The sequence below is a fragment of the Thermobia domestica genome, chromosome 13, assembly GCF_964235325.1.
Source record: "Thermobia domestica chromosome 13, izTheDome1.hap1.1, whole genome shotgun sequence".
Classification (NCBI taxonomy): Eukaryota; Metazoa; Arthropoda; class Insecta; order Zygentoma; family Lepismatidae; genus Thermobia; species Thermobia domestica.
Genome location: NC_137466.1, coordinates 164,949,000 through 164,962,712, shown reverse-complemented (window position 1 = coordinate 164,962,712; position 13,713 = coordinate 164,949,000). Strand labels below are relative to the sequence as shown.

The window sequence follows — 13,713 nt, the reverse complement described above, 5'->3', positions numbered from 1 at the left end:
TTATGCTTTTCCACTGTAGTTTTTATGCCATACATCCGGAAACTGTATTTATAAGCAAATCGAAAAAGAATTGCAATCTTTCAACAATTATCTCTGGTGGCCCCCTTGAATTTTAGCTACGCAAATTGAGATATTTTCATGTCACTTAGCACAAATGTTATAGGAAACAACAGGAAGGAAATTGGTGAAAGAATTATAATTTTTCAACAATTATTTCGATTAGTGTATCGAACGTAAACCCGCACGCTGCTTAATACATGGTAGAATCTCACTTACGTATGTTTTACGTTGTTCTTAAATTGGTAATTTCCATGCATATGTCATTATACACAATAGCTCTGCATTACTACAGGAATGGTGAACCATCCATCCATTCAATAACAAGTAGCCTATATAATTTATTGCGTTCTTTATTAAGCACAAACAGATTGGGCTACTTATAACATATGGGCCTAAACTGCAACCTTTAAAAATAGTTGGAAACACTGCAGAGTGGAACTCTTCCCTCCCCGTATTTAGTTATGTTACACTGTTTTTATCTACGCAGAAAATCACAGAAAATGGTAGAAAAATATGCATTTCTTGTAATACACTAACATACAAGTAGGTTGGCGAGCGAGCGTCAGCGAGTGAAGGCGCGTTAGAGCCCCGCAGGATACGTTGTTTTCTATCTTTATTACAACTCAGTGGGAAGGGAGACCTGTGTTGTAGAACCTTGCCTACTAAACTTGCTCCCTGAAATCAGTAGGCCTACCTGTGGCAATGTTCTACCCAGTGTTACAGAAATGTTATTTCGCAGTAATGCCAAGCGAAGTCATTTATGAAAGATTCTAGGATCATCCCATTGTAGCGTTGTGCTGAAGGTTCAAAGTTGTAGCAGAGAAAAGTGCATCTCGTGTTCCAACCTTTGCGAATTAAATATAACAACGTCTATTCCAGCTTTGAATGCAGCATGCAAGAGTTGCTTCAATATAACATTCTTAAACATTTCTTAACTTTTTACAATACTAAGTAATAAAATGTTATCCCCAATGATACTAACATTATGAACTTTACCTGTAATGTTGTATTTATTTCTAAAAGCCCGTACGATACACGCAAAATATTATGTAATTCAAAAATCAGTTTCTGGCACTACGTGAATTAACTAGTCATACTAATGTCTTACACCGTCCGCTATTATTTACACTTGTCGTACATTTCGTTTGAAGATCAAAGTTAAAAATATTTACATTTGAAAAAATACTATATTTGCCTATCTGACAATAATATATACTTACCAGAGTAATAAAACGACTAATGTGAACTTCCTGATTGAGCAGTTTACACCTCTGCGTAATCGTTTACTCCCTAGCCTACTAACTTTACACCCTTTTCAAAGGGTGTAAAGTAACACCTTATGCTTTCCTTACACCTGTATGTGAAACTTTAACACGGAGAGGGTGTATACGTGACACCTAAGGGTGTTTTATTCACAAAAACACCTCATAGGTGCTATATCACACCTGAAAAGGGTACTTTGGGGTGTTTCATTACACCATATGATTTACAGTGTAGTGTTATATACTAATTTACTTTCTTCCATTAGATAGAGTTGTTCAACTATCACGTCATCACATTTTGAGTTATTTTAATAGACCTTTTTCCTAGTTAAGCAAACGTAAGCAGATGAATTTCTCAGAATCTGTTGTTTCGTGGCTTTCAGAGTCTGTTTCAGCTCATTCAAGGTATGATGATGTTTCCCATTGTTGTCTGTTGAGTGTTATTAATTCAAACAATATATTTTTCTTCTTGAACGATCAGCGGAAAATTACCAAAAATATCGGTCAGGGATAATTGATTAAAATAATTCAAAAGCAAGATGAGATTGAAAGAGAATACTAAAGATAACAATAAGATTAAGCAGTAAAACTTTTGTCCCTGGACCAATGAAACGAATACTTCGTTCAATGTCAAAGTAGTTAAATCATGAACTTTATTAAATCCATGTTTTAGGTATTTAAGTTTTACTTTCAACTTTTAACCCTTTCCCCTCGAATGCGGCGAGAGCCCCGACATTCGAAAATTTCCTTTCCGCTTGTATGTCGGGGCTACCCCGCACTAATTTTGACGCTTTAATTGCTCGCATGTCGACAGAACCCCGCTTGTATGATTTAGTCGACAACTTCTGCCATCTTTTGGCCGTCTATTCAACTCTTTACTCGGCCGTTCCTTAGTCAACAACTGCTGCCAATTTTATGCGTAAATCGGTGAAATGGTGGAGAAAGTTATTTTTCTGGTTATTAGAGGTAACAGTTGTGAATAGTTTCTTATTATTCAACACGCAGAGACAAATTAATCAAAATCCAAGAGTTGCCCATATTGACTACAGAAAAAAGTTGATTACTCAGCTGGTAGGCAATGTCCAAAATACACAACGCAAGCGAGGGAGGCTGTCGTCTACACATACGGAAGAAAGACTGAATGGTGCACCACATTTTATATATTCCAATCCAAAGAGCAATTCCAAAGATTGTGCAGTGTGCAGTGATAGAATAGTAAAAGTTGGGAGGAGAGAAACTGTGTATTTTTGTAATACGTGCTCCAGAAAACCTGGATTGCATCCAGGTGAATGTTTCGAAAAATATCATACACAGCGCAAATATAGGTAACAGATATGTAAAGGGCAGTTTATGCTTAATTTCTGATGTATATTTAAATAAAACAAATGTATTGTCTGTGATGTGGTTGTTTATTTGTATTGAAATGGTAGTAAGCAGAAATCACTGAAATTATCTCAAAATAAATCCGAGCAGTACAGCTTGCTGTGTCAAAACAAATTCGAGGGAAAAGGGTTAAATTGCCATGCTCAGTAGTTGAAGGGAATAATTATATACTTAGTCCTATGATAAAAAAGAAAACTATAATATTCCCTTCCTTTCTTCTTCTCTGAAATCCGGGACATTTAAGCGTCCCGAGAAATATTTTCGGGACGCCGGGACGTAGATCTCGATTCCGTGACGGTCCTGGATTTTCCGGGACGAATGGCAACCCTAGACTGAAATAAATACAAATGAGAAAAACTTAGTACATAGAAAAACAATATTGAAACAAAAAAAACAGAAATAACTAAAAAAAATAACGGAAATTTTTCTGAATGTTAGGGTCCGGACCCTTCTTCCTCAAATCAGGACTTTTCTATAAATTTAGTCTAGTTTTAGGGCCGATTTTGCAAATATTAATGTAATTAATGCTCATATTAAATATGGATCTCCTTCCCAAAAGCTTTGGACAACTTCCGAAATAAACTCCTGTGTATGTGCATGGTCATTGTTACATCATATATTATTTTAATGATAAAATCGGGTTATAAAATCATAAATTAAACACAGTTCATCACAATTTTTTCTAGTATATACATTTATAAATGTATCTGTATAATATAAAAAGGTAGGAATTATTGCTTTATAGTTTTTCATAACTTTTACACGAAATTTATGTTTCCTCGTTTTATATAAATATTGATTAATTAGTTCGTGCCATTTGGAACCCATAGATACATTTCTTGTTTGAAGGTTAACTAATTCAACAATGCATGATGTATTTCCTGACAAGGTTCAATATTTGTTCTCAACGTACAGGCAGTTGTTGGATGTCTTTGTAGAAAAAAGACTCGGTTGCTTGCATGCATAAAGTCACTAATGAAATCTTGCAGCTTCTATTCGTTTTCGAAGTACCGTATGTGCCGCAGACTAGATTCCGCAAGGACCGGAAAAGATACTAATCTGTAGGACCTACATCTGAAACTACACCGGATGAGGAAGAACCTCCCATTAAAGCTCTTGAATGACAATGACTGTCATGTGTACCAGCTGTGATATGGCGTTGTCCATGTGGATGATGATATCATGTCATTTATTCGGTCATTTTTCTTGAAGTCCTGCATAAACACACTGGAGTTGATCACAGTATATAGCAGCAGTTATACCACTACAGGATGTCCAATATACATTGCAACCCGGAATTTGGGATAATAGAACTTTTGAACGGGAAGCGGCACACAAATAGTGGTTATACCCAAATGAAGCCTTATTCATGCATATATTTTTAAACTAGGAAGCAACAATTGAAGTACACTAGGAACCACACAGTGTTGCCAGATGCAACAGAAGGTGTAACTCAACTTTTTTTTATACAAGTCACGTAAATTGACTTATAACTCATACGGATGGATGTTCTGTCGTTAATTTTCAGTTTGTATAGTTGAAGTAGCTTGGAAACTATGGAATGCAGAAAAGAATGTTTCATTTCCACCGATAACTAATCGGATGAGGCCTCTGTAAAGGGTTACTAGGGAAAACGTGGTTTTCATAAATTAATATTCTGAATTGGCAACAGTGCTGATATTTCAGTGCATCAAAATGTATGTTAAGGATCTGTCTACATTATACAATTCCTGAGAACAATGAAAAAGAAACTTTGAAGTTATCATGATAAAACTTTTACTTACATGCGCCCGGCAACATTGCTATTTATCACGAACTGAATTGTCAGTTGTACGACAGATTCTGCAAGTGTCCCCGTTTTGATTTAATGAATAGTTTAAAAATATATGCATGAACAAGGCTTCATTTTCGTATAACCACTATTTGTGTACTGCTTCCCGTTCAAAGGTTCTACTATCCCAAACTCCGGGTTGCATTGTATATTGGACACCTTGGAGTTCACTAGCAGGAGTTCAATTTGGATAATCTCTTGCATGCTCAACCAAAAACATAACATTGTCTTCTTGGCTTGCAAATTCAGTTTGGACGTGGTGTTATTTCTCTGTTTGGATTCACCCATTTCTTCCGTTGTTTAAAGTTTATGCTCAGGCGCCATAGAAAGGGCGGATACTGCCTACAGTATTCACAATGGCGAATGAGCAAAGAATCATTATATGGCAACACGTTGGTTCTTGTCTGCATTGAGTGATCGAGTCATCCACGAACCCAGTTTTTGAACCTTTCCCATATGTTGAAGGCATCGCACAACAGTGAACTGACCAATTCCCATCTTAGTAGCATATTTTCGGGTGTCTTGATGTGAATCACGATGGATCAAGTCATTCAAACTGTCCTTATCATAGTGCGATGAGCGACCAGAGTGTGGAACACCGCCCAGGTCGAAATTTCCACTTCAGAACCTGTCAAAGTCCTAAAATGCAGAAGTGCAATATGGGCACTAGACCTAAATTTTAGGACTTCTGCACTTTAGGACTTCTGCACTTTAGGACTTCTGCATTTTAGGACTTCTGCACTTTAGGACTTCTGCATTTTAGGACTTCTGCACTTTAGGACTTCTGCCTTTTAGGACTTCTGCCGTTTAGGACTTCTGCCGCGATATGATTTTTAGGACTTGTGCCTTTTTTAGGACTTCTGCCTTTTAGGACTTCTGCCATTTAGGACTTGTGCCTTTATCATTCACTTGCTTTAGTTCTGAAATTCGCCACCACCACACGAAATTGGGACGATGCAGCAACTAGTTGGCAATAATGTTACGAACGTATCTAATTCCAACAGTAACAGCTATATTTGTACTACTAAGATCGTTATTATCACTATCTGTTCTGCACTTATACACGAATTACATAATACAATCTATTTCATTCTAAGAATTAATTACATAATTTGTTAAGAAATTCGTTTCTTTCGAATGGAGATACGAGAATCCCAAGACAAATTCCTAAAACAAAAATAAATAAATAAATAATAAAAAATGTTTAAAAAGCATATTTTACCAGACTTCTGAAACCAAGCAAACATTCAGAATTGCAATATATACTGTGCGGAGCGTATTTTATTAAGAGTAGGACAAAAATCCACCAAAGTTTACTTAATTAGGATAAAAGCTCACTAGACATTTCACGAGTGAACATTAAATACCAACTTTATACATAAACAATGCAGTAAATTTAAAATTGAGCAAAGAACATTTATTATGCAATACAGTGGGTGACATTAATAAGTCTTAAACGGCACAAGTCCTAAAAATATAGGCATTAGACCTAAATTTTAGGTCCTGTGCCATTTTTGCAGAAATTACTACATAGTCATTTAGGGGTGTAGCCTGCAAATTTTTCTAGGGAAGCATGATTTTTATATATTAAAAGCAAATCAAAAGTTTATTTCCAGATTACGAAAGCTTCAATAAGACAATAAATTTATACATATTACACATGTACACAAATACACAATATGGGCTATAAGCCATTAACTTCTATGGCCACCCTGCTACAAACTACAGACTTAAATATTCGATAAAGCATTTCAGTACTAAGTAGTTGCCACAATACCAATATGAACGTATTTAATTCCAACGGTAACAACTATGTTAGTAACACTAAAATTATTATTAATAATGATAACGAGTAAGAGTTTAGGATATTTCGGTGTAGGACGTTTCGGTGTAGGATGTTTCGCTGTAGGACGTTTCGGTGTACGGATGTTTCGGTGTACGGACGCTACGGTGTAAGGACGGTTTGGTGTAAGGACACTTGCTGTAAAGGACGTTTCGGTGTATAGCCTAATATTTGATTTCATTAATCATATGCTGTAATGAACAGGCATGAAGTGTCATAGTGTAGCCACTCTGGAATAATGTAAACTGATTAACATTGTTATTGAGACAGGATGATAATACAACACCAATCCATTCGCAACAATAATTTCTATTCAGAGATGTCCATAGGCGAGTTTTATAGAATAATAATCAAATTTACTGCAAAATATTCAGCATTATTTCTAAATTGAAATAAATATATTGTACAAAGTTCCTGAGACACAGTAATAATATATACAAACTGAATAATACCTCAAAGGAATTTTTGGCGTGGGAGACCCGGGTTCGATTTCCGGTGAGAGCTCATGTGGTTCGGATTCCACGTTAATCAGTATGTGGACGTCTCATATAGCCTCACTCCTGAACGGGACGTTAAACTCAGAATCAACTCACCTCAACTCAAAGGAATTTTGTTGAAAAAAATATAATTACATAGAATCACTCAACTAAGAATCTAAAATTGTACACAATTCCTTTTAAGACTGTAATCACATCGTCAGATTTGTAATTTTCACAAACGTTGTTCAGTCTCTTCGTAACACCGGCGTATTTTTTCTTTGTTCTGACTTCATACCCGCCAATTAACTTATTTTTTCCATTTGAACAGCACTAACAAGGAGACTTATGGAAGTGTAATTTACTGATTTGAATGAAACTTTGCATACTTGTAGAATATCAAAAAATAATCGTCACTTTTTTTAATTTTATTTTTGGCAATGGTGCGGGTTTAAGGGTAGAAACCACTCTTTGAACGTTAGAGGTGGCCTCCAAGCATAAACAGAAAGCAATCATTAAAATAGAAGATTAAATGATACGACCAGCTTACTGTCAAGGAGGTTTTAGGACAGGTGATTCAGAACCTGACGTTGAAATTACAAAATTCAAATTGGCGGATCCAATATGATGATTACAATTACAAAGTCTTCTGGTTTGAAATGTTCTGCATTTAGCCAAGAACAATTATAATTGGCAGGGGCTACTGAGAGAAGGTGCAGACTGATTTGAAACCCCTTTTTGTACTTATTTTAACAGGACGTTTGATTAAATCTATAGCCAAAAAGCTAGAAGCCAATGCCAATGCACTTGTCGCGAATGTGAAGCAACACATATTGAAAAATTAAATATTTATAACTCTGATCAATAGGTTTAATTTTTAAATGCAGACGGGACGTACTCTAGTGTTTACAGGGACACAAACAGTAGAAAGGGTGGTACAGTCAGTAAATTCTATGACTCGTAGCTACATCATACAGCCTTCAATTTCTGCAAATAGTGTTTTGTTATCACCACTTTTAATTGTTTTGTAGGAAAACAATGGAACATTTGGTCTTATAGTCCAACACAACCTCTTTAAATTTGAAGATATCCTTGTAAAAGCATCAAATCCGGAAAAATTAACATCAAGTCTTGTGAGATCATGGTTCCAAGAGATTTTTCTTCAAGCGTCTAATGCAAAGTCCATTTTGTTATTAGTTTCGTGGAGTGGTCACAATTCAACTTTGACCTATTTTAAGAACAAAAGAGTAACTCATAATAGAAACAATTTCTGCAGGAACAACTGGTAGGATTCAGCCTCTTGTTGTGTTCTTTAGGCCGTTAAAAATTTTGTTGAGACATTTTTCTGACACTGTCCTTCTCTACAACTATAACATGAATTTACATCTCCGTAATAATATAATTAAGATCTCATCACTGATTCATAATCAGTTTTCTTTTCCTAGATTTGCTAATCTTATTGGGTATGCATGATATAAAAGCGGTTATTGGAAGAAAAACCATCTGTGTTTGAAAATTTTCTTTCAAAGATTGTGCAGCATTTTGCGATTTGTGCACAGTTATTGCCGTAATAAGGTGTGTGTGGTGTACACAATGTTTATGCATCACACACTTTTTTACTATATATCATTACCGTAAAACGTTTTCCCAATCAATTAATAACTATAACATTTGAGGATATAAGAAGTTCTGACATAGAGTGAAGCGAGGGGACTCACTATAAATAAGTAACCCTTGCCAATTACAGAAACATTTAATTTTTATTTTATTTATTAATTTATATATTCTACTTCGTGAATTTATCTCTCCCTAACGAATAATTTTCATTTTGAAGAGTGGACGTTTCGGTGTAAACATTAGAACTTTTACACCGAACCAGCCTCACACCTAAACGTCCTTACACCGAGCAATCCGTACACCGAAACGCCCTGCACCAAAACGTCCTACACCGAAACAGCCGTATCCCAGGAATAGTTAATTACGAATATGACAATTATTTGCTACAGAAAGACTTCTGTACAAGAAATATATGTGTAAAAATAATTTACTTCAAAACAACACAAGGAAAGCAAAATTTATGACGTACATAACTAAAACACAATATTATGTTACTAATATGAAGTCAATGGTGTGGAAATAGAGAAAAACAGACATTATGAAAGATCTGGGAATCACATTTGGTAGAAAGTTAAAATTTTGTCAACATAGAAATATATCATGGAAAGAGTAAGAAAGGACAATAGGCTCCATTTATTTATTTATTTATTTATTATTTCAGAACGATAGAATATGTATTTATACAAATAACTTGTAAGAACTAAGGCTCTGTAATATGAAACAATATATCTAAAACTTGACTAACAGATTGACAGTATTCTTATTACGGACGCGATGGTAGCGCCACAAGAGATTTTTAGGACTTCTGCACTTTAGGACTTCTGCCTCGGTATAATTTTTAGGACTTCTGCCTTTTAGGACTTCTGCATTTTAGGACTTCTGCACTTTAGGACTTCTGCCATTTAGGACTTGTGCCGCGAAATAATTTTTAGGACTTGTGCATTTTAGGTCTAATGCCGTTTAGGACTTCTGCATTTTAGGACTTCTGCCATTTAGGACTTCTGCCGCGTCCCCGTCAAAGTATTCCGGGGCGATTCTTTCAGCAATGGATCCTCACCATATACTATACAGATTTGTCGGATGCCTTTGCGGTACCAGAACGTTCGTTGAACTCCTAACAATGATACACATACTCTTAACACTAATATATATATAGGGTTTACACCTAAGAGCGACGCATATAATTCATATGAAAATGTTAACCGGATCCTGTTATCTTCCACCTCCTCCCTCTCAAACAATAAATTATCAAGATTATTTATTATTATACTTCTGTTTATTAGGATGACGCTAGTGGGTCTTATACGATGTTAATGTTAGTAGATACATACACACGAAAAAGAAAGTATTTGACAGTTGATAAATTTTGTTTTGCAAATAACTCGAGAACAAATGAATTAATTTTGGTCTTTTTGTTGTTATACTTAGAATAGTTATAGTTGCCAGAAACGGTACTCTAATAGGCTAATTCATTGTTGAGTTATTAGGAAAAGAAATTTTGTCAACTGAAGAATACTTTCTTTCGTGACTGTACCTCTGTTACTCCACACAATAACTTAAATGAAATAGATTTTTTTTTTTTTTTTTTTTTTTTGCAATAGATAGCTAGAGTTCCTTAATGAAGTCAATCCGTTCCGTTCACATCTTTACGGAAAACGGTGACCTTAACTATAACTCCTTATCCCATTCGTTCCTAAAATAAATGATTCGGTTTACGCTAATAGACGACCCTCAAAACATTACAGAGTTACAGGTTGCATAAATATCCAGGCGCTTATTCTAATCATATGATTAACATAAGTTCATTTATTCATAAGTGTAGTATATGTTTCATGTGATCGTCATTAATTTCTTTAGCGTTTGAGTTTTAATTTATTGCATACAATCAGTTCTAATGAGTAGAATCCAGAAAAGTACCCAGAATGAGAATCCAAACAACTCTTGTAAAAATCTTCTGACTGTTTTAGGGCAAGGATATACGAGGGGCGTTCGATAAGTTATCTACCTAGCTAGGAAAGGAGGAGCGGAACAAAGAACGACTGGCACTCCAAGACCACCGTGGGGAACCCCGCTGCGGAACTTGAGGTCAGTCCGAGCAACGCAGTAGCCGTCATTACGTCGCTTACGCCGTAATGTGTGTCACGATTGTGATGTTTGTGTGACGCCGTGAACAATGGATTTGCAGAAGTTGGAGCACTGCTCAGTCATCAAATTTCTCACTACAATCCAAACATGGCCCCTAGTGACTATTTCCTCTTCCGACACCTGAAGAAACACCTGCAGACAACGTTTCGTGTCGGACAACGAGGTCCAATAGGCTGTTCCCCAATGGTTTGCAGGCCATAACAAAGATTATTTTTTCGCTGGGATTTCTTCGCTGCCCGCAAGGTGGCGACGATGCATAGACCTCCATGGCGACTACATTGAAAAACGGTGATGATCAGGTGAGCCTGTCTGCATTCCTTCCTCTCTAGGTAGATAACTTATTCGATACCCTCGTATGTGGTAAAAAGTTGTTAAAAAAATGAATTCTTTAAAGACACCATTTTATCTGACGTAAACTTTTTAACTTTCAGTAAATCTCATCTTCATAAGCCCTACCAAAGATTCAGCATAACAGTTTGAGAACAGATGAAAAAACTTTTTTTTTTTCTGTAAATCACTTTTCATATTGAATAAAATTTAATAAGATTTTAAATAATGCTTCAACGCATTTCTCTCCTTTCACTTTTTCTTTCTTTTTTTCCTCCGCCGAAAGAAAATCATATTTTACAAGAGATATTACATTACAAAAAGGAATAAAAGTGAGAGGCTAAGATTTTCGTCTTAGATAAGCGAGCTATTTCCAAGAACAGCTTCAAGTTGTTGATAAAGTCTAGACTGACTTCTCTTTCAATAATTGTTCTGTATTTTCATTCACATTTCTAAAGTAAAAGCTAATAACGCCATGCAGAAAATTTTATAGATTATATATTTTATGTTTACATGAAGATTTTTTTTAAAAAATAACAAGTACGGTAACATTTGTGTCAAACCTCTATACCGGATATTACTTTGCTATATTTTTTATTTAAAAAAAGCTTCCAAATTATGCTACACATAAGTGTCGGAACAAATGGTTATCCGTCTGACTATCTGTATGTCTGTCAATAGATATCAGACAAAAAATTCTTAGATAGGGTAGATAGGGGGAAATCGGATCATCTTTGCAGAAAACGTCAAATTTGAGGTTTAATATGCTTTATTTAAACGAAAAGTGCATGTATAGGCCTAATAATAAGTGAACCTTCATCTAATAGACTGTAATGAAAAGTTTTTAAATTTTATAGTTCTTACCCCAAAAATTTCATTTTGTAACAGATGATAGATCGATCCGATTTACCCCAACGTTGTGGGGTAAATCTGATCAGTGTTGGGGGGAATCGGATCACAATGATTGTGATATGCAAATACCGCAAATAAACTTTTTTTTTTTTTTTTTTGCCTGCTACGAACATCAAGTGGTTACAGAACATGTGTTGTGTGAGGTGGCAACAACAACACTTCTATATCATATTTTTCACACACGTCTACTACAGACAGGGATGTGTGCGAACAATATCCGTCCATAATTAAAATAACTTTACCAGGACTTTGATATTTGCGAATATGTTCCACCCATTTCATTAAAGCCTCTTCGTTCACCCATCCTGATTCCGTCATACACACGTCGGATCCTGGTGGCATACCATCGCGATATTCAACTTTCAGTCTCTTGTCCTTGAAAATAACAAACGGTGGAATGTAAACTCCTGTTGCTGACCCACAAGTTAGTACAGTCACGTTCTCTCCACGTTCCACATTTGTCATCGCGTGCCCTGGGATCGAACCAGGGATTCCTAAAACCAGAAGTGAATGTTCTACCACTGGGCCACAGTGTCCCCTATGATCATAGCAACATCATATAAGAGAGTTTTTTTAAAAAAATAAAAATAGAACGATATATATAGAGACAGGTAGTTTCAATACTCCCCAAATCTTCTTACAAACATCTAATGCAAAATACAAATTCAGTGATCCGATTTACACCAAACTACACTTTTCTTCTTTTTTTCCTTTTTTGCACAGTACGTTCAGTAATTTTGCACAACTTGTTGTACAGCCTAATGATGCATGCATCAGTCAATGAAATAATAGCATTAAAAACCAAATGTATTTCTTACACAATTGGAAAAAGCTTATTTTGCAACAATGAAGAGTTACATTTGCTATTTTTTTGCCACTCAAAAAACACACGTTCCTAAACAATGTTGTTTGGAAGTCTTCTGGCGCCAAATCAACAGCGTTTTCCGTTAGTATCCATTTCTTCTGAGAGTTGGCACTACAATGCGCCCCACGTCGACCCAAAGAGTATTCTTTTAACGTCCAATCACAAGAGTTGATTTTGACTGATCCGATTTCCCCTCATCTACGCTATATTTCTCGAGGAGCGGTTTTTGGTTTCATATAATCTATTCAGTGTCCCAATAATAGATTCCGTTTCATCCACTAACCCACTAATCTAACCGAAAATGATGGAAAATAAACCTTTTCCAGTTTCAACGTTACAAAAACGGTAACAGATTGCGACAAGCTTTTTTTTTTTTTTTTTTTTTTTGAATCAGCTCAATACCTCAAGAAAACATAACTACATGCCACACTCAACTAAGAGCGGAAGTGGTTGAAATTTCTCCATAATTCCGGTTTCAATATTGATTTACATAGAGCTCAAACGGTAGAAACAGTTTCTTGAAACTGACTCACTGTCCCAAGAAGAAGTTGCATTTCTTCCCTTAACTCTTTATTCAAACCGGAAGTGGTAAAAATCAACCATTTCCGGTTTCAATATTGATCGCCATTAAATAAATAGTGAATAGATAGAGACATATAATAGACAGTGACAAACTGTTTTCTTTAGTGGCATGCGAAGAAGATCTTTTTGGTTAACTCTCCATTCAAACTAGAAGTCGTAAAAGTCACCCATTTCCGGTTTCAACTTTTATCGTCATAGAACAAAAAAGGTAGCATATGGCGACTTTTTTTTGGCAACCGATTCAGCATGATAAGGAAGGATTCCATCTTTTTCTAGCAACTTTCTACTAAGACCGGATATGGTAATAATTTACTAATTAATAACGTTTTGTCTCTCTCTCTCTTGCAGCCCGAAGTTATAAATCTGTTTGATTTGAAAGTTTACCATAGTCTTACAGAGTGAAGAGAAAC

The 13,713-nt window shown here is 35.6% G+C and overlaps 1 protein-coding gene across 1 annotated transcript; it reads right to left on the bottom strand.

Annotated features, from left to right (window-relative positions):
- Positions 1 to 11,976: 11,976 nt before the first annotated feature.
- LOC145667837 (uncharacterized) lies at positions 11,977 to 12,321 on the bottom strand. The gene has a single exon (XM_081735269.1). The coding sequence runs from the start codon at positions 12,319 to 12,321 to the stop codon at positions 11,977 to 11,979; it is 345 nt and encodes a 114-aa protein (XP_081591395.1).
- Between the last annotated feature and the right edge of the window lie 1,392 nt (positions 12,322 to 13,713).